Genomic DNA, 22,492 nt, shown 5'->3' with positions numbered 1-22,492 from the left:
ATTTATTAATTTTTAAACATGCAATAAAAAAGATCAAGCAAGGCTGGTTGCCACTTCATGCTTATCAGTTGCCAAAAGAGAAGTTGTTGTTTTTGTTTTGTAATATTTGCCTGAGCCTTTTTTGTTTGTTTCTTTGGATTTAAAGAGTCTGAATCAACTGTTTTAGGGAAACTTCTTTTTTATTAAAAAATGTGTTGTTTGTTGGATAGTTCATCATCACCTCATTTTAGTGAGAAAGTTAATGAGAGCCATAAGTAGCCTAACTACAGATACATTGAGTATATATTTTATCAATTGTGTATTGATAAATTTTAATACCCAAAATCACTTCTTGAGCTAATAAAAAAAGAGAATTTAGTTTAAAAAAAGAAGAAACAAGCATGAAATTAATTCAATATGCTTGATCTCTTATTTCTAAGATCGTTTTTATTTCTGAGGCAGAAGCAAGTATTTTCTAAGCATAGTTATTTATATAGCAGTGAATGGAGAGAAGATGGTACTAGTAAATGTGTTAATTCAATGTTAATTTTACAGATTTACATACAATAGCATTAATAAGTCACTCGCTCAGTTGTGTCCAACTCTTTGCGACCCTGTGGACTGTAGTCAACCAGGCTCCTCCATCCGTGGGATTCTCCAGGCAAGAATAAGTGGGTTGTCAGCTAATAATAAATACTAACATGTCATTCATTAAGTTAATAAGGCCATTGATAAATTAAACTGTTATAATTCCACAATCCAGCCATTCCAGCTTGAAGTTGATTAATACTTCTAACAGTCTTTTTAGAAAGGATTTAAGACAGAGCAACTTCATACCAAAAAGTATTCTTTAGTAGTTCCTATTATAGGTAGAGCATTGTATGTTTGAAAAATGTTGTTATAAGGGGTAAATAAAATGGTGAAAAGATAGACTAATTCCATTTTTTTAAGTATATTACCAAACAGTGAGCCTCACTATAATCATCGTGTGTGTGTGTGTGTGTCTGTGTCAGTGTGTGTTAGTCACTCAGTCGTGTCCAACTGTTAATGGCCCCATGGACTGAAGCCCTCCAGGCCCCTCTCTCCATGGAATATTCTAGACAAGAATACTGGAGTGGGTTGCCATTTCCTTCTCCATAATCATCCTGTTTAGGTTTATAGTTGTGATTATTGAATGAATGTTTATTACTATTGTTGCCAGTGCTAAGTCGCTTCAGACGTGTCTGACTTTTTATGGACTGCAGCCCACCAGTCTCCTCTGTCCATGGGATTCTCCAGGCAAGGATACTGGAATGGGTTACTGTGCCCTCCTTCAAGGGATCTTCCCCACCCAGGGATTGAACCGGGTCTTTTACATCTCTTCCATTGGCAGTCAGGTTATAGTGTGATTAGTGAATAAATGTTTATTACAATTGTTGTTCTTGCCTTAACAGATAGATGTTTTAATGCCCTAGAAATTTGTTTGGGGGAGGGGTGGAGAAGAGTCTTACTACAAGGTATCTTACAGAATCTCTTTATTTGTCACAGTTTTAACAAGTTCAGACAAATGATGTCATATTATAACAAACCTTAGAACATCGTTTCAGTTCAGTTCAGTTCAGTCGCTCAGTCGTGTCCGACTCTTAGCGACCCCATGAACCACAGCACGCCAGGCCTCCCTGTCCATCACCAACTCCCGGAGTTCACTCAAACTCATGTCCATCGAATTGGTGATGCCATCCAGCCATCTCATTCTCTGTCGTCCCCGTCTCCTCCTACCCCCAATCGCTCCCAGCATCAGACTCTTTTCCAGTGAGTCAACTCGTCGCATGAGGTGGCCATAGTATTGGAGTTTCAGCTTTAGCATAAGTCCTTCCAATGAACACCCAGGATTGATCTCCTCTAGAATGGACTGGTTGGATCTCCTTTCAGTCCAAGGGACTCTGAAGAGTCTTCTCCAGCACCACAGTTCAAAAGCATCAATTCTTCGGCGTTCCCATGGTCATGTATGGATGTGAGAGTTGGACTGTGAAGAAAGAACATGGTTTAGCAAATTAAAATTTAACATTTCTGTTTTCTGTAAAGATTTTTTAATTGACATGAATACTTTGGGAAAGTAGTAGATTAATAGGGCTTCCCTGGTGGCTCAAACAGTAAAGAATCTGCCTGCAATGCAGGAGACCTGAGTTCGATCCCTGGGTCTGGAAGATCCCCTGGAGAAGGAAATAGCAACCCACTCCAGTATTCTTGCCTGAAAAATCCCATGGACTGAGAGACTAATACTTAATACAGCACAGGGCAAAAAAATAGCTTCAGGGTTTTGTGTGTTTAATATTAAGACATTCATGTCATCCATTGTGCATATAAGGAGCTTGCGGATTATACATTATTTTATTCAGAGACTGTTGTCTCCGTCACTTACAGCTTGACAAAGTGTTGGGGATCTTTAAGAATAGATTTTCAAACAATAATTTTTGTGGTCTGGGCCAGTGTTGTTTCTGCTGTACACACATTTGGAATTCGGAATGTAGTCTTCACAGTAACAAAATTTGATTATACAGTTGAGGCTTTTGAAAGGAACATGACAGTCCAATGTTTAGAACTGAGCACTTTCACTGCTATGGACCCAGGTTTGATCCATGGTCTTCCCTCATAGCTCAGTTGGTAAAGAATCTGCTTGTATTGTGGGAGACCCCAGTTAGATTCCTGGGTTGGGAATATCCCCTGGAGAAGGGATAGGCTACCCACTCCAGTATTCTGCCCTGGAGAATTCCATGAACTGCATGGAGTTGCAAAGACTAAGTGATTTTAACTTTCTGGGGAATTAAGATCCTGCAAGCCATGCAGCGCTGCCCCACCCCACCCCCAAAAGGGCATGTTTAATTGTAAATAATTGGCAACACCCCCCAAGTTATCAATAGTAGGAGAATACTATTAATACTCGTGAGGTAGTAATAGGTAAAATATATCCATGTGATGGAAAGTATGTCAGCGTTTCAGATCACACTTCTAAAGAATATTCAATGATAAGAAAAGCTTGGTACATTAGTCAGGACTCTTGTGTGTAGGGAAGGAGAGGACAGGAATACCTGTCAAATCAACTTGAACTGTAAAGAACATATATCGGCTCACATCACCAAGAAGTGTAAATGTAACAGGTTCATGACTCAGATAACGATGCTGGGTCTTTTTCTGCCTTTGTCTCTCTTCCTGGGCTGCCTTCCTCACTGTATTGGCTTAATTGCCTTCATAGTATATCACAAGATCTTGTAATATAAAGTGTTATTTTCCTAGTATTATAATACCAAAGGCAAAAGGGTCTTCCCAGCTAACTCTAGCAGTGAAACCCTAGGAAGAACTTGTATGGATTCACCTTAGCTCCAGGCCTTCTGTGAACCACTGACTCACTGGAGAGAGGGAGGATAAGTTGCTTGCCCTCTGTAGTGGAGGAGCACCGTTGTTGGAAATCCTCATTTAAGAGAGAAGGATCAGTCACCATTGCTGTGCACGCAGAGAACACATGTCCACTGTAGATATGTAATCCATATTACAGTGTTATTGGGTGGCAGTAAAATTTATTTGTTTTTGCTGGGTGGGAAAAACATAGAATAAAAGAGGTCTGGAAAATACGAAAAAGTGTCAGGAAAATTAAAATGTTTATTTCTTTTCACAAATGAGTCTGTATTTTATTGCTGCAAACTTTTCACAATGAGTCTGTATTTTATTGCTGGGAAGAGTGTTTACAAATGATGAACAGAAATCTGACTTTGATCTTCAGGGGCCAGACAGTGATTTTGTCATTGCTCAAAATTTTTTAGAATTCTTCAGAACCTGAGGCATCTAGCATTTTAAAACAGGTAATACATGCACATGGTTCAAAAATATATATGAAATGTTAAAATAAAATTTCCTTGCCATTTTTGTTCCTTTGTTGCCTAGTTCCCATTCCTTCCCATAGGTAACCAAGTACAGATTTTAATCCCCCCTTCCCTTTTTTAAACCAGAATTAACATATTAAATATGTTGTCCTACACTTTGTTTTTTATTTTAAAGATTATTCCATAGACATATGTCAAAAAATTACTTATTTCTTTTTTATAGCTGCATTGATTGTGTGGATGTACCATAGGTTTATTTACTCAGTTCTCTGTTGATGAGGATTTAACCTGTTTTCTTTTGCTATTTTAAATGGTATGCAGCTTTTTTTTTTTTTAATTTCAGCAATAGCCAGGTTTTCTCTATTCTGTAGGTGTCAAAAATTCAGAGTCAGGTTTGATAAATAAGTTGAGCCCCCAAATTTGGATGATACTGTTTTAAGTTGGAAACAACTAACTAATAAAGTTAGTTTCCTTAAGAATTTCAGAAGCGTTACTTAATAATCCATGTCAGTATAATTGGAATAGTTTACCACCTCTTAAAAGTTACTGCTTAAAAGAAGATTGGTTTGAAATGTAAGTTTGGGTACATTTTCAAAAAAGCCTGTCGCATTACCTCATAGGTATACCCTATATAAATGAAATTAGAGAGGTTCAAACAAGGGTAACTAATGATAAGGATACTATTATAAGATCGCCCATAAGTAATGGGAGATAGCTCTTTTGTGCTAAGAATAAGATAAATTAAGATTCTTCACCCCTAATGTAAATCTGTAAAGTGTGACTATCCAACAGTAAATTTGTACTTGTGTATTATACCCCCGGAGAAGGCAATGGCAAGCCACTCCAGTACTATTGCCTGGAAAATCCCATGGATGGAGGAGCCTGGTAGGCTGCAGTCCGTGGGGTCGCTAAGGGTCGGACACAACTGAGCGACTTCACTTTCACTTTTCACTTTCCACTTTCACACATTGGAGAAGGAAATGGCAACCCACTCCAGTGTTCTTGCCTGGAGAATCCCAGGGACGGGGGAGCCTGGTGGGCTTCCGTCTATGGGGTCACACAGAGTCAGACACGACTGAAGTGATTTAGCAGCAGCAGCAGCATTATACCCCAGAAAGGAACACATGACCCTCAGCGAGAACTAGAGACTTCCTGTTGGGTTCACCCCTCATATCTGACAGGAGAGGAACTGAAACATCAAGTGTGAGTGACTTACATAAATTTACATGACAGATTAGTGGGCAAGTCAAAACTAGAGCCCAAGCCTAATGACTTTAATGATGTGTGTTGGAAAATTTAATTCGAAAACTGAAAGTTTAGGACAAATAAAAAAATGTTCTAATTTACAGCATGACAGGTTAGGATCCATTACCTTGAGTGAAAATTTTTTTAAGTTTGGTTAATTTTATTAATGGATAAACCACAAATGGCTACCTTGGATTAAATTTAGTCCTTAAGGATACTGAGACTACCTTTGGCACTAGATGTGCAGCATCTATTGTCTAAACATGATCAAGGCTTGCGAAGCATTGTTAATGGTGAGTCTTCTGTTTCCTCGAGCACATTTCTTAAGACCTCTGTTGACAAGAGATAAAAAAATAAGTACATGAACTTTGAAACTGACCCTTTTTGACTCCAGCATACAGTCAAAATTGCCCCTGCCTGTGTTGTGTTATTTTGGAACATTGAATAACTTCGTTTCAATTAAGCAAACACTTCCTGAGCATTTTGTGATATACCAGGTTCTGGGGATACCAAGATCAGTAAAAGTAAATTCCTGCTTTTGAGAAGCTCATGGTGGGGCGGGGGAGGGGAGAGGTGGCGGAAGGTGGGAACAACATACATACAGAACTGTTCTTCAGAAGCATGACTATGGAGAAAATTTATTTTGCTAAGAAGACTTAGAGAAAGAATCACAAGGTGAGCCTTGAGGAATACAGCATTTCCAGGAGTGTTAGGGCTGGACATCATCACAGGAGAAAAGTGGGAAGCTTGTTGGGAGGGGCAGCGGTTTAGAATTCCTAGTGGAGAGACCAGTTTATGCCAAAGCAGAGATTTTAAAGAGCATGATACGTTTGGGGGAAGGAAGAATAGATTTGGTTGGTGTAGATGGTTAAGAGATTGCTTTGGATAGATGTCAGGACATGAGTTATATAGGTTGGAGCTAATGTGAACTTTAGTGGATTTTTTTAAAATCCCTTTTAACAGTGTTCAGGTGCTTGCTTTTTCATATATTGCTTAAATTAATTGATTTTTGATTAAAACGTTCTTCAGTTCAGTTCAGTCGCTCAGTCGCGTCCGACTCTCCGCGACCCCATGAATCACAGCACGCCAGGCCTCCCTGTCCATCACCAACTCCCGGAGTACACTCAAACTCATGTCCACAGAGTTGGTGATGCCATCCAGCCATCTCATTCTCGGTCGTCCCCTTCTCCTCCCGCCCCCAACCTTTCCCAGCATCAGAGTCTTTTCCAGTGAGTCAACTCGTCGCATGAGGTGGCCAAAGTATTGCAGTTTCAGCTTTAGCATCAGTCCCTCCAATGAACATCCAGGATTGATCTCCTTTAGAATGGACTGGTTGGATCTCCTTGCAGTATAAGGGACTCTCAAGAGTCTTCTCCAACACCACAGTTCAAAAGCATCGATTCTTAATGTATAGATTAAAATTATAGTTTCTCTCTTAAAAGCATTTCACTTATACTTTTATAGTTATTGCGTCTTCATCTGACATAAGGGAATTCAGTTTAGCAATATTTAATATTTTTCCTATATTCCCTATTTTGACTAATGTCACTGTGTGTAACCAAATCGGCTGTAGTCATTAAGGATAACTTTTTCCCCTTTCTTGTGCCCATGTGATGTGTCCTTTTATTTTACATCCTTAACATCACATATATTTATTCTGTCCTCTCCCTTTTCTCCTGATCTACTAGTTGGAATCAGGCCTTCATCATCTGTTGGCTAAACAGTTGAAAGAGTATCCAATGGGCTACTTCCTTACTACCAGAGTGCTCTTCCTATAATACAGATCTAATTATTTCTCTCTCAGATCTTTTAGTGGGTCCCCATTTGATATAAACTCTGCTAGACCTGTATAGTTCTGTTCCCCTGTCTGATACCAGTTTATCTCTCATCAGCTCTACATGCTCCCTGTGCTTCAGCCCAATCAGACTAATGGTAGCTCCTCTAAATATGCAATGCTATTTGAAGCGTCCATGCTTTTGCACAGTTTGTTTTGTTTCTCGTGCCTTTTTTCATCCGTAGGAAGATGCATTCCTACTTTTAGACCTGATTGAGGTAAATTTTCCTTCTAACATTCAAGAGTAGTTAATTACTCCTGATTCACCACTGAACCTAGTGTGTGTCTCTGTTACTGCTGCTATTGTATTATATTGGTGTTTCATTTGCATATCTGTCTCAGACCCTGAATGGCTTAAGGAGAAAGACTTGATTTTCTTTTGTTAAGCACATTTAATTACTGGTTTATACTAAAGATCATTATCATTGAGTGTAAACAATATATGTTTACATGCTTAGTCACTTCAGTCATGTCCAGCTCTCTGCAACCCCATGGACCATTGGCCCACTAGGCTCCTCTGTCCCTGGGATTCTCCAGGCAAGAATACTGGAGTAGTCAGTTGCCATTTCCTTCTCCAGTAAACAAGACACAAATCATATATAATAGATATTCTATACAACAGAATTATTCTAAAGACTTTTCAAAATATCTTTGGTTTAAAAATCATGCCAGTGTGGTAACTGAATAGTTTGCTGTAGTTCAGTTTGTATTGAGGTGTGTGATTTACTGAGCTGCAAATGACAGGTTAGTGGTGTCACGGAGGCTGCAACATGGTGTTGCAGACCATAACCTAATTATAAGAAGCAAATCAGTAACGTATCAGTTCTGCCAGTTCTCATGTATTTTTTCCATTCCAGCAGCAACAGTTAAGAATTGAATTGCAGTTGTGCAAAAAATGTTGTATACATTTCACTTCTTAATCCATATAATGTGAAAAACCAAAAGAACGTATTCACAAAATGTTGAGGGCAGGATTAAGTCTTATCTCAATTGTAGTGATTCAGGGGAGTTGATAGAGAGTTTAGAAATAGCATTAATCTGGAGCCAGTCGGTGCCAGAAGTTGCAGACAGTCAGTCTTGAACTACAGGAGGCCTTCAGACATGGTAGGAAATGTAAAGATTCCTTTCTTCAACTGTGTTATCAGTTCAGTAATTGAAGTTAACCTTCTAACAACTCCATGTCCTACTCGTGTGTGCCTCTTAGCTTTCTACTTACCTCTTATGTCCTGGGCCATTTTTATTTTTTCCCCTAAACTGTTGGCTAAGAAACTAAAAATAAATAGGCTTTGATTAAGAGTCCAGATTCTTAGACTTGGTGATAGATGTAAAAGATATTTTACTTCTGAGTTCAGGGATGCATTCTGAAGATTTAGGTTGCAGAAAAGTGATTCTCTGGTTCTAGCTATTCCTATATATTATTGAACAGTTACTGGAGAAGAACTGATTTCCAAAGCTGTACAGTATGTGAGTAAGTTTTTTAGCTAGGATTCTTTACTCCACATCTTCCCTGAGGAGGTAGATGACACTGAAGCTGTAATGATATGCAGTGGTTAACGAGGTGAAGAGAGGTGGAAAGAAAAGGAAATGGCATGTTCAAGGTAGAATCAATAAGGACTTTTTGTGTTCCAGCAGTATGACTGTTTTTAGCTGTTCAGTACCTCATGTTACAGTTTCGTGTCTGCTTTTCCTCTTTTCCCCTTTCTCTATTTTGTCTGGCATGCAAATTCCCATTTAGCTTTCAAAGCCTGGCACAGAAGCCATAACTATTACAACATGATTTGATGTGTCCACTTGGCTTGTCCATTATTTATTAATTGCTTTTTAAATCAGTTTTATTATAGCCAGACCTGAATTACAGAGTGAAGAAGTGAATGAATGATCATGAACTTCACTCACTGCTCAGAATTTGACCTCATCTGTAAGAAAAGTGTTCCAAAGAGCTTCACATGGGGAGCAAAACTGAATTACTGATCTTAAATTTGTGAGACCGAGTGCCCACGCTTCCCAGAAAGTATACTTACGTGAGGAAATAATTACCCTCCAGAGGGCGCACATTACAAAGCCATGGCAGTCAAATAAAACTGATTCTATGCTAACATCAGACATCTCCTTCCATCTGCTGGTCATAGGAAAAATTTGTCTTGTGTTTACATATTTTTGAGCTTTCTAACACTACACTCATATACCTTTTTTCTTTCATATGCCTATATGAGACAGTACAGAATTTTTCATAAATTGTTCCCCCCAAAATTTAACTGTATTTGGATTTAGAAATAACTATAATACTATTCTTTTTTGTGTTTACTTTCAGACACAATTCTGAATTTCACATAAACTTACTCTTTGTAATGACTTATAATTGAAGGAAATCTCTCTAAAATAATAGTTTTATTACATTAATTTATGTATATTTTATAATCCTCATCATTAAGTTGAATATCCTGAAACTACTTTAAACTCTTATTTCTACTTCTTCACAAAGTAACGTTACTCCAATTTTTCTTTCTGCTTTATTGTTTCATAACTAGGAACTGAATTTATATAATGAAAAGTCACATAAAACTGTATGAATTAATTTTGTTTTACTTATTTTGATGTTACAAGACTAGCTAAAGTATAGTAATATAACTAAATAGCTATTGAGTAATGTGAAATACATATAAAGCAAATACTTTTATTAACATATAGTTTTACTTACGGAGAAGGCAGTGGCACCTCACTCCAGTACTCTTGCCTGGAAAATCCCATGGATGGAGGAACCTGGTGGGCTAAGTCCATGGGGTTGCTAAGAGTTGGACATGACTGAGCGACTTCACTTTCACTTTTCACTTTCATGCATTGGAGAAGGAAGTGGCAACCCACTCCAGTGTTCTTGCCTGGAGAATCCCAGGGACGGGGGAGCTTGGTGGGCTGCCGTCTGTGGGGTCGCACAGAGTCAGACACGACTGAAGCAACTTAGCAGCAGCAGCAGCTTTACTTAGCAATAGATTACTCTGTTTTATATAGCTTACCATCCTAGGTAGTTAGACCATGTTAGAATAATAAAATTTAGAGGAATAGCGAAAACTAGATTATGAAACTAAAGATAAAATAATTAACATTTAGTAATAAGTAATACTACTACTAATTAGAATTTACAGTTTGCTTTTGTGTGGATTCTGTATCTTTCAGTACAAACCTATTTCTGAATCTGTAACCATCCCTTACTTGAAGAAGATGGCTTGGTGTCACTCATTCCAGGGAACCCTTTGCTGAAGTCTTTGTATCAGTTCAGTCACTCAGTTGTGTCCGAATCTTTGAGACCCCATGGACTGTAGCACGCCAGGCCTCCCTGTCCATCGCCAACTCTGGAGTTTACTCAGACTCATGGCCATTAAGTCAGTGGTGCCGTCCAACCACCTCATCCTCTGTTGTCCCCTTCTCCTCCTGCCTTCAATCTTTCCCAGCATCAAGGTCTTTTCCAGTGAGTCAACTCTTTGCATCAGGTGGCCAAAGTATTGGAGTTTCAGCTTCAACATCAGTCCTTCCAATGAATATTCAGGACTGGTTTCCTTTAGGATGGACTGGTTGGATCTCCTTGCAGTCCACAGGACTCTCAAGAGTCTTCTCCAACACCACAGTTCAAAAGCATCAGTTCCTCGGCGCTCAGCTTTCTTTATAGTCCAACTCTCACATCCATACATGACTACTGGAAAAACCATAGCTTTGACTAGATGGACCTTTGTTGGGAAAGTAATGTCTCTGCTTTTTAATATGCTGTCTAGGTTGGTCATAATTTTTCTTTTAAGGAGCAAATGTCTTTTACTTCCATGGCTACAGTCACCATCTGCAGTGAAGAAAATGAAGTCTGTCACTGTTTCCACTGTTTCCCCATCTATTTGCCATGAAGTGATGGGACCAGATGCCATGATCATAGTCTTTGTATAGGCTCAGTGTTTTCTAATACTTTGCCTTCAGTCAGAACATGTTTTCTGTTTTTTGTTTCAGCCACAAATTTAATGCCTTTTCTACCTTCCCTAAGTACTTTTCACACACCTTAGCCATAACTTCTGCAACAGCGGAACTAGCACAAATTTCTTTTTTCTTCAGTTTCACGGGTAGAAGATTTGTTCTTACCATGGATCTTATCAACCTCAGCATGCATTTTTTTTCTTTCTGAGAACTTTTACTTTTTCAATTAAAAGAAGCACATTAGGGCCTTTCTTTGGCATATCTGAATTTCTAGCATCACTGTTTTTGAACTTTGGGGCCATTGAAAGTGAAGTCGCTCAGTCGTGTCCAACTCTGTGCGACCCCATGGACTGTATAGCCTACCAGGCTCCTCCATCCATGGGATTCTCCAGGCAAAAATACTGGAGGGGGTTGCCATTTCCTTCTCCAGGGGATCTTCTCTGCCCCGGGATCGAACCCAGGTCTCCCGCATTACGGGCAGATGCTTTAACCTCTGAGCCACCAGGGAAGCCCTTAGTAAGTACAATAAGGATGACTTGAATACAAGCACTGTGATACCACAATAGTGGATCTGATAACTGAGCCTGCTGTTGAGTGACTCACAGGTGGAATGTGCCAGACAAAGGGATGATTCGCATTCGAGATGGTATGGTGCCGGGGGAGGAGATTTCATTGAGATTTGTTCCTGCTACTCAGAATGACTCGCAGTTTAAAACTTATTGATTGTTTATTTCTGGAATTTCCCAGTTTCCAGACCTCAATTGATACTCAACTGAAACCACAGAAAATGAAACCATGGATAAGGGGGATTACTGTATTCTGCTAACCACTTGATTTTGGCTTTTCCCCTTGTTATTTCAATAATGGTTAAATGTCAGTGGAATTTCTACTATGTATTTAAATTGTGGTGTTGTTTTTTTTTTTTAATAAATATGTAGTTTTTCTCTTAACAGTATTCACATTTTAGCAATGTGTAGGTTTCTTTTTTGTTTCTTTCATTTTTAATATCTCTTTCTAACACACAGGAATACTCTGAAGATAGTAATTCTGAGCCAAATGTGGATTTGGAAAATCAGTACTATAATTCCAAAGCATTAAAAGAAGATGACCCAAAAGCAGCATTAAGCAGTTTCCAGAAGGTACATATTTTTTCTGGTTGATTCTGTGTTTTGTGTTTTTCTGAATAATGTCTTAAATCGAGTAAATTGAAAATGATTTTATCTCAGAAGTATGTTTGGATACTTAGTGATAATCCTGTAAAAGAAGTTTGCATTATGCAATATAAGCAAATATTTCAAAGGGCTATCCTTTTGTTTTTTCCAATCAAGTTATTTATAGAACAGGACCATTGTCCTGAAAAGCTTGTATAGTTCTGGCAGGAAGAGAATCCATATGCTGGTCAGTAGTTATCCCTGCGATCATGTTCCTTTGTCTTTTGGTGCCAAAGCACACAGGTGTGGTTTCATTATAAAATAATGTGATTTCTTTCCTACTGATAAACTTTTGGGTTATTCTTAACCAGTGAAGTAATGAGTACTCTGGGACTGTATAATAATCAAGAAGTAGTTCTTATTTAATCTTTTGATGAAGAAACTTCAAAATAAGCTCACTTGTCCTTTCATAAACATTTAAGACTGATTTCTTTTCTTAAACCATTTAAAAATGGCTTTGAAAAATAGAATTCTTAGGGCTCTGTTTTTCATGCATATGATGTAAAATTAGTTTACAACTTACATATTGGGTGTTACTAGAAAATAACAATATTAAATTATACTAAATTCATTTTTTTAGGTTTTGGAACTTGAAGGTGAAAAAGGAGAATGGGGATTTAAAGCACTGAAACAAATGATTAAGATTAACTTCAAGTTGGTAAGATTTGTTTTCAGAGGAATTAAACTGATAATGAAAATCTGTAGTTAAAAACATCGTGGCAACAAAATGTCATATCTGCTTTCCTGAAATAATTCTGTTGATATGTTTCCATATTTAGCCTAATTTTCATTTATGACTATAGTGATACTAAGTTTTAAAAATTCTACATGGGTGTCCTCCCTGGTGGTCCAGTGGTTAAGACTTCTACTTCCATTGCAGGGGTTGTGACTTCAGTGGGCGAAATAAGATCCCGGTGCCTTGCAGCCCAAAAAACAAACAAACAAGCGATATTTAACAAATTCAATAAAGACTTTTAAATGGTCCACATCAACAAAATCTTTTAAAAATTCTGCATAGTATACAAGGTTTTCTATAAATTAACTTATATGCTGTGAGGAATGATAGACCCTCTGCCAAAATATTTAATGCCAGAAATTTTACTAATAGTCCTTCATTTCTGCAAGTCTTTCATGTTTCCTGGAATAACTACAGTTATGCAAATAGTCCTGCAAAGAATAGCAGCAGTAGGTACATACACTATTTAGTAGGGCCTTAGGTGGGAGGGTTGTCCCCCTTTTAGAAGTGGAGAGGACTTTTCTTGAGTGGGATGAGTACCTGGGCTCGAAGGAATTTTTTTACTTTCACATTTTACTATAAGAGCTTACCAATAATGGGAAGAGAAGAAATGCATAACTATGTTAGAGGGCTTCCTGATGAAGGAGTAAATTTTCAGGGAAGAATATTTGAAAAGTTGGTCTTATTTTTTTGGTCTATGAATATTTTAGTAGTTTTTATGATTTAAATAAATATGTTTATTGTGCAGTGAGAAACAATATCTGAAATTTGGAAGGTCTATAAATTGTACGTTTTCAAAGGCTAACATCATAAATTTAATTCATTTACTGAGTAATCTAGTAATTTCAAATTTAAGCTAAAATGTTTGTAGTGTTTCTGTCATATATAGTTCCTCTATTATTGAAAAACTATTGTTTTTAATTAGGTAATAATAGGTATTTCTAGAATCTTAATCATATGTACATATCTCAGTAAGTAAATATGTACCTAGTAATGCATTTTTCTTCCCTCACAGACAAACTTTCCAGAAATGATGAACAGATATAAACAACTATTGACCTATATTCGGAGTGCTGTCACAAGAAATTATTCTGAAAAATCCATTAATTCTATTCTTGATTATATTTCTACTTCTAAGCAGGTTAGAGTCTGTTTTTCCCTCTTGGTATTTATCAGTATGTTTATACTTAAGAGCTTTATTTTTTGTTTTTAAGGCCTAGAAGTTCTATTTAAGCAGTTATGCTAGTTTTAGTATGCTTTTTAAATAATGTATACTATTTTCTTGATTACAGGATAGTATATAGTATTAAAACGGAATAACCCAAGCTCTATCTCTTCAAATAATATGTTCAGATACTAACATAATCTGCACACAGGTTTTGCAGGCTTATATTAGACTCCCATGCAGTTTCTAATAAACATCATCAGCACTTCAGATAGCCTTCTTGAACTGTTAATAACCTAACAGTGAGTCATAGGTTCTTTGTGTAGATTTGATTAGATAGAGATCCTTGGGAGGAGAATCTGTATTCATTGCAACTAGTAGTTGACATTACTCATTAGGTAATCAATAAATGCTTCTACATAGGATAGGTGGATGATGAAAGAACGGGCTGATGATGATACTACAGTGGGCATGAGGAATGATAGTGCTTTCGTTAATATTAAGAAAAGCAATGATAATTTTAGTTTATTGCTAAAATAATTTCATTTGGATTATTTGTTCATATTCTTCTAAGCAACATAGTCCTAAGTTTCAGCTTTACTATGCCATGATATTTGAGCAAAAGAAGTATTTTCTGTATCACTTAGCATTTCTCAGAACATTTGATACTTTTCATACTCAAAAAATGTTCACCTCAGAACCAGTATTTCATTCTGTCTTTTCTACTAAACGTCATTTTTATTTCTTGAAGTTTATTGTTTTTATATCAAATATATGTAATGGAAATAGAGGAAGATAAAATTATGCTTAGAACATTAACACTTCATGGCACTAACTCAGGGCTTCCCAGTAAATTGGGGCTTTTCTTAAGTGGAAAAATATTTCCTGAGTTTTATAGACATGTCACATCATAATATTTTTTGTACATTATTTTTAAATATTATGTCAGATGGTGCGGGGCAGAACTATGTAATTTTCAGCAAGATTGTGTGTTGCTTCATGCTGTTATATGTAAACTTTTTGTCTTCTGAAAGTAAGTATAGATATTAGTTGGGCAGCACTTACTCACTGTGCAATCGACAGTCATGAATAAATAGACGCCTTTTCTGAAAAAGTATCAAACTTACCTGTTGCTATGGCCCTCTTACCCCCGATCCTGTTAAAATACAGAGAGAATCAGGCATTCATACAAAGGTAGAGCCAGAAGTGGGAGGAGGGGACAGAGGAGCTTTTAACAATGGAAAACAAATGGCAGTTTCCATTAAAAAAAGTCATATTCAGACTGTGAACTGATGGTGTTCCATTCCGTTCAGTCGCGTCCGACTCTTTGTGACCCCGTGGACTGTAGCCTACCAGGCTTCTCCGTCCATGGGATTCTCCAGGCAAGAATACTGGAGTGGGTTACCATCTGATAAAGCTAAAATTGTGCTTAACTTTTCCCTCCCAACTCTGGCAATTTATCAGTAACTTAAAAATTTGTAGTCCAGTTAATTGGTAAGTCACATTTATAGAGGAATTTTTGAGGAAAGAGGCTTATTCTTTTTTAGCAGCTTAGTGTTTGCCGCATAGCAGTTCCCAAATAAAAGTTGAGTATGTAAGATACATACCATTCATAATAAACAGTGGGGTCTCAAACAGTTGGATGCTACTGAGCAACTGAGCACGCACACAATTCTTGTGCTTGCCATTTCCTTTGCTAACATAATATGAGTTATTAGATTTGAAAGGACAAACCTATCCTATTAGAGTATTAGACATTTTCTGGGTTTTATTATAAATGCATAAAAACACATGTTGGCACTTTTTGTAAATTTGGTCTATACTTTTGCTAAGGTTTTATTAATTTTGTGGACTGTCTCAGACATTCAGTAAGATACAGCTAGTGTATCTTATGTATATTAAAGTTCAAAGATGCACTTTTGGTTTGCTCAAATTAACTTTATTAACAGGTACAAATTTGCTGTTTACAATTATAGAATTCTGATTTTTTATGTCAGATGGATTTACTGCAGGAATTCTATGAAACAACACTGGAAGCTTTGAAAGATGCTAAGAATGACAGACTGTGGTTTAAGACAAACACAAAGGTAACATTAATAATTACTTTTTTTTTCTTTTGAAGAGTGGGTGGGCATCCTTGATAAACTCTAAGAGGTACCTTCTCCTGTTGAAATCTTTTAATTCTAATAAGTTTATTTTTTTACAGCTGGGGAAATTATATTTAGAACGAGAAGAATATGGAAAACTTCAAAAAATTTTACGCCAGTTACATCAGTCCTGCCAGGTAGCTTTTCTTTTATTTTTTTCTTACTATTTCTTCATAAGAAAAAATTATATTGGAAACATTGCTTAGGGATATTTTTAATCTTCATCGCAAAAATAAATTTGGAAAATAAGTTACCAGAAAGCTAATTTTTTCTGACTGTTACATTACTTCCTCTGTTAATCATAATTTCAGCCCTTGTTTTTGAAGAATGAGGCATAGGTATCAATAAACAGACCAGTCATTAATATTAAGAATAATAAGCGTTTCGTGTTTAGTTATACACCCTATGAAAATCGGAAAGGATGTTGTAGATATACATTTTAAAGATATTTTATACTCTAGTTTTCATGTATGAATCCTCTGTAACAACACTGTCCTGTAGAACTTCATGTGATGTTAGAAGCATTCTGTATCTGCTTTCCAATATGGTTGCATCAGCTACATGTCATCAAGCACCTGAACTGTGACTAGGGAGATGGAGGTACTGAGTTTTTCGTTTAACTTATAAACATGTGGCCATAGTACACCTCTGTAACTTTTAAGTGTGAGCTGTAATTTTGTATTTTGTTTTTTGTCTTGATCAATAAATTACTTAATATTAATTCAAATATTAAATAGAAATGCTGTTTTAAATATTTTTATGCTCTTTGAATGCCATGTACTTTTTTTTTCAAGGCATTGTTGCAGGTTGATTTTGATGATTTAAATGTATAAAAACATATAAACTTTATCAACTAGCTTTAAAAATGCACATACACAGATCCAAATCCAATACAGAATCTTTTGAACATTATCGTTTTTCACACTATTATATATATATTATATATATATATATATATTATATATTTCTGTGAATGAGGAAAATGTTGATCAGAAAAGTGTTCTATATCATCTTCACATATTTTCACTTAATAATGTTACCTTTTTTGGTTTTTATAAACGTGAAAATGTTGTATGTTTCATAGTAGTTTCAGTTTATAAGGCAAATCAGTCATTTATAGATTGTTTTTTATCTACACATTCTTAAGGAAGGCTTAGTCTGATGCATAAACAGCTGTGTATTCAGTTCCACATGAAATGAAAATCGTAGAGAAGGCATTTCTAACTGAAAGTCTTTCAGTATATACATAAGGAATATGAAAAAACCCTCTGGAGAAGTTTTTGCTTGGTTTATTTTGTAGCATAAGGGAAATGCTATCTGGATTGTAAATTGCATTAAAGCTTGGGAGAAATGCATGATAATCTGAACATGCAGATTGTCTTACATATCATATTTATTAGTCTGGTTGTGTTTTGTTAGTGGATAATGAAAGTTTTAGAAGACCCAATAAATAGTAAATGTTGGCTTTGTGTATGTCAGTGCTTGATATTTATGATTATCTGACTGTCAACCATATTCTGTTTTTCACAGCTTGTGTTTGTGGGCTGTTGATCGTCTTTCAAAGACAAACTCAAATGTCACCACCTTTGTTATTCCTTTGACATCCCCCAAGAGAATTAATCTTCTCTTCCATCCTTGGCACTTCGTTGAAGCTTCAGCTAGAATTATTATCATTTATATTATAACTTATCTGTTGGCATATTGGTCTTCTATATTGTGAACTTTTTGAGACCAGGACTTTGACTTATTTAACTTTGTATTTCCCCAAGGTAGACCGAGCACCTGGCACTAGGAAGGCACTTGATTCAAGGCACAAAGTGCTTTTGATTGAATCAGTGGATCTAAAGTGGTTGTGAAGATTTGGGGAAGACTATAAATAATCTCCTGGATAAAACAAAACATTGCAACTTTTGTACATTTTAAAAAAGAAACCTCTTTATCAAATAACTGTAAAGTACAAAGGCCATGTGGGTTCCGTTTTGGCCATTGAAGGTCATATTCATAGTAATCTAGGTGCCAGTTGAAATTTGTAATTCATTTTCCCACAGAATTAGTATCATAAATGTAAGGTTCTCAGGCTAGCTCAAAAATCACTCTGTTGACTCTGAATTCTGTCTTCACTAGATTTTCATTATTTGTTTTCCTAGACTGATGATGGAGAAGATGACCTGAAAAAAGGCACACAGTTATTAGAAATATATGCTTTGGAAATTCAAATGTACACGGCACAGAAAAATAACAAAAAACTTAAAGCACTCTATGAACAGTCACTTCACATCAAGTCTGCCATCCCTCATCCATTGATCATGGGAGTTATCAGAGGCAAGTTTGGTTTGCAAAGGTTGGGCAGTGTTATGGGAAGATACTAAGATGTCCTTGGATTATGACTGATTAACTCTGAAGGTTGTTTCTATTTTAGTGAAAATAAATGGCAAAGTAGTAAAGTCAAATGAAATGATCTAGTCTTAGTAAGGAATTAGGTTGAACTTTTTATCTTTTTGAAATTTATATCAGTAAATTATTAATAGAAAATTCACCATCAGAAGTTCTGTTCTTGAATTGTATATAAAATTGCCTTCTGTTTTAGTGATTTTTTTTACTGAAATATTGTTGATTTACAATGTGTTAATTTCTGCTGTATAGCAAAGTGACTCAGTTATACATATATATTTTTTATAGTCTTTTCCATTATGGTTTATCACAGGATATTGTATATAGTTCCCAGTGCTATACAACAGGACTTTGTTGTTTATCTATTCTGTATATAATAGTATGCGTCTATTAATCCCTGACTCCCTCCTCCCTACTCCTCCTTGGCAACCACATGTCTGTTCTCTATGTCAGTGAGTCTGTTTTGTAGATAGGTTCTGCTGCTGCTGCTGCTAAGTCACTTCAGTCGTGTCCGACTGTGTGTGACCCCATAGACGGCAGCCCACCAGGCTCCCCCGTCCCTGGGATTCTCCAGGCAAGAACACTGGAGTGGGTTGCCATTTCCTTCTCCAATGTGTGAAAGTGAAAAGTGAAAGTGAAGTCGCTCAGTCATGTCTGACTCTTAGCGACCCCATGGACTGCAGCCCACCAGGCTCCTCCGTCCATGGGATTTTCTAGGCAAGAGTACTGGAGTGGCTTGCCATTGCCTTCTCTGAGATAGGTTCATATGTGGCTTTATTTTATATAAGTGATATCATATGGTATTTGTCTTTCTCTTTCTGGCTTACTTTGCTTAGTATGGTAAACTCTAGTTGCATCCATGTTGTAGCAAATAGCATTATTGTGTTCTTTTTTTATGGCTAATATTCCATTGTATACATGTATCATATCTTTATCCATTCATCTGTCAGTGTACATTTATGTTGTTTCCATGTCTTGGCTATTGTCAATAGTGCTGCTGTAAACATAGGGGTCATGTATCTTTTTGAATTAAAGTTTTGCCTAGATACATGCCCAGGAGTGGTATTGCTGGATCATGTATAGTAATCCTATTTTCAGTTTTCTGAGGAAACTCCATACTGTTCTCCATAGTGACTGTACCAACTTAAATTCTTTGTAATAACTTACATTACATTAAAATAACTTACATTATTTTTACAACTAAAATAGTGTAGGAGGGTTCTCTTTTCTCCACACCTTCTACAGTATTTGTTATTTGTAAACTTTTTAATGATGGCTATTCTGACCGGTATGAGTTTGGTACTTCATTGTAGTTTTGTTTCAAGAGTTTCTTATTATACTTATTTATCTTTGTTTATGATTGTTGGTTTCTCTGGGTCTTTGTTGCTGTGCATGTGCTTTCTCTAGTTGCTGCAAGTGGGGGGCTACTCTTCATTGCGGTGCATGGGCTTCCCTTGTTGCAGAGCACAGGCTCTAGGCACACAGGCTTAAGTAGTTGCAGCATGTGGGCCCCATAGTTGAAGCTTGCAGGCTCTAGAGCTCGGGCTCTGTAGCTGTGGTAGCATGGGCTTAGTTTCTCTGCGGCATGTGGAATCTTCCCAGACCAGGGATCATACCCGTGTCCCCTGCATTGGCAGGCAGATTCCTACCCACTTGGAGCACCAGGGAAGTCCACCTCATTGTAATTTTGATAAAATTACTTTCTATTTCAACTGAGAATAAAGATTTCAAATGCTTGTTTGGTTGATGTTTAATGAAGAGCTTGGTTTTTAGAATTCAGTATGTGCCCTTTGTCCACTTCAGGAGCTAGTACTCTTCAGGTTATAGAATTAAAAGACTAGAAGCTACTGAAATAGTTTTCATTTGATATTTATGAAGTGGTCAATCTTATTATTACAGAACTGAAAATGTCCTCTTTTCTCCTGTTTTATTCTTTACAGAATGTGGTGGTAAAATGCACTTGAGAGAAGGTGAATTTGAGAAGGCACACACTGATTTTTTTGAAGCCTTTAAGAATTATGATGAATCGGGAAGTCCAAGACGAACCACTTGCTTAAAATATTTAGTCTTAGCAAATATGCTAATGAAATCGGGAATAAATCCGTTTGACTCACAGGAGGTATGTTTGTGCTCTAATTGTTCATTTCTGTCAGCTGTCTCCTGTGAAAATAAATGTTATTCTTTCTCTGTACATATACATAGTTAATCCTGTTTTTTTCCTAACCAGGCCAAACCTTATAAGAATGATCCAGAAATTCTAGCAATGACGAATTTAGTAAGGTAAGATTCAATATTTCAGTGAATAAGGAAGAGAACGGAGAGAATTTTTCAGAATTCAGTGAATACTCAGTGTATTATTTTGACTTGAAGTGTACGAAAGTTTATAAAATTTTTGAAGTCATTGATTATGCTGTTTCTATTAGTCACAAGATTTAGTAAGTATTTACTGCTTTTTTTTCTCATTATCTTTGTGTGTGTATACACATACTGTTTCTCAGTAGAAAGCTATAGAGGTTTTAAAACAATTTCACAGTGTTACAGTTTCTACCTGCCTTAATCCAAAAGGAAATTATGAGTTGGTCTCCATAAGTCAAGAATTTTCAGTGAGACAGTTTGTTTACTTGTATATTTGCTTAATTGACAAGATAAAAAAATCATTTTAAATAAATTTGCCTCAGCTAATTTTCTAATGTAAGGAGCAGCAGAAGGGTCATAGTGGTAGGAAACCTAAGGATTTATTGTTGCCCTCCGTGGAGAAAGATATGACTAATGATGGCTAATGCTGAAACACCTGCCATCATCAATTAATATTTTAAGAAAAAGAAAAACCAAGCGAAAGCCTAGAAAAGAAGACATTTTTGTAAAAGAAATCAATGAGCAAGAAAAACATTTCTTTGGACCAGGAATAAATATCGCCTATGATTTATTGTGCTTGCTTTGTAGAAAACTTAAGAGAGAGATTTACTGGGTTTCAAGTCCATTGTTCTAGACTATACAGCTGAGTTTACTAAGACAGGAAGAGTGTAGTTAAGGGTGTGAGGCAGGGTTGAGTTTTTTTGTTTTCAGATATATATAGGTAATTTAGATGACCAGACATTCTCTTAATAGTCTTTTTTTTATTCTTAGTTTAAGAAAGTACTGTTGGGTGATAAATTACACATCACCTAAATGTAAATTTTATATACTTATAGCCTATTTCATTATATTGTTTAAGCTCAAAAGACAATGTCTTTGTCTTTATATCAAACAGTTTATTCTGTTTACATTTGGCCACATTAAGAGATTATTTGGTTAGAGATTAATTTCATAATACTTCAAAAAAAATTAGGTCAAATTTCTAAGCAACAGTTTAACTTGAAAACTCTTAAATATTGCAAGAAAGTGTTTCCCTGGACATTAGTGTTTTGTTCAAATTAAATTGGTTAAATGCATTAAACGGATTAAAGTACTGATTTGTCAGACCTTATCTCTTAGTTTACTCCAGAAAAGCCTTTGTATTGGAACTCTAAAACTTATTTTAATGATAAATTTTAAAAAAAGTAGCCGGTGGTGTCCCACATTTTGTATAAGTTTCTTTTTTAAGCCACTTAAACAGTGGAAGAATGTGTCTTTGTTAAAATATCTGTGTGTGCAAGTGTTTTCACTATTTTAATATATCTTCCTGTAGTGGAATATATTTGGGGTAGGTAAGAAAAGTAATGCTTCCTAATTTTGTCTTCCGGGTCAGTGCCAGCAGACTAGAGGGAAATAATTCCTGTTGAAGCAGTTGAATCACCTGACCCTAACATGAAATTACATTGCGACCCAACAGATGGAAGCACAGCAGAGGGTGTTCAGAGTGGCTGATGATATGTGTTACATATAAAGCAGACAGTGGTGCCATTTGCAGAGGGCTGACTTCTTCCTTCTCAGCACCTTTAGCAGTCCCCATAGTGCCTCAGAGAGTAGACAGGAGATACCTCAGACAATCATGAAA

At 36.4% G+C, this 22,492-nt stretch overlaps 1 protein-coding gene across 2 annotated transcripts in view; it reads left to right on the top strand.

The window, feature by feature from the left end:
- Positions 1–22,492, top strand: part of COPS2 (COP9 signalosome subunit 2) — a 28,549-nt gene that overhangs the window by 1,906 nt on the left and 4,151 nt on the right. Inside the window, exons 2-9 of one of the 2 annotated variants that reach the window (XM_088839593.1) lie at positions 11,892–12,005; positions 12,658–12,735; positions 13,829–13,954; positions 15,976–16,065; positions 16,185–16,262; positions 18,273–18,447; positions 20,457–20,635; positions 20,744–20,796. In XM_088839593.1, coding sequence (XP_088695719.1) covers positions 11,892–12,005; positions 12,658–12,735; positions 13,829–13,954; positions 15,976–16,065; positions 16,185–16,262; positions 18,273–18,447; positions 20,457–20,635; positions 20,744–20,796 — 893 coding nt within the window. Of the gene's footprint in view, positions 1–11,891; positions 12,006–12,657; positions 12,736–13,828; positions 13,955–15,954; positions 16,066–16,184; positions 16,263–18,272; positions 18,448–20,456; positions 20,636–20,743; positions 20,797–22,492 lie in introns of both variants that reach the window. The other variant, XM_088839592.1, reaches the window with a different exon arrangement.

Source organism: Moschus berezovskii, chromosome 9, assembly GCF_049115385.1.
Source record: "Moschus berezovskii isolate FMDL1 chromosome 9, NW_MosBer_1.0, whole genome shotgun sequence".
Taxonomy (NCBI): Eukaryota; Metazoa; Chordata; class Mammalia; order Artiodactyla; family Moschidae; genus Moschus; species Moschus berezovskii.
This window is presented reverse-complemented; position numbering and strand designations above follow the sequence as displayed.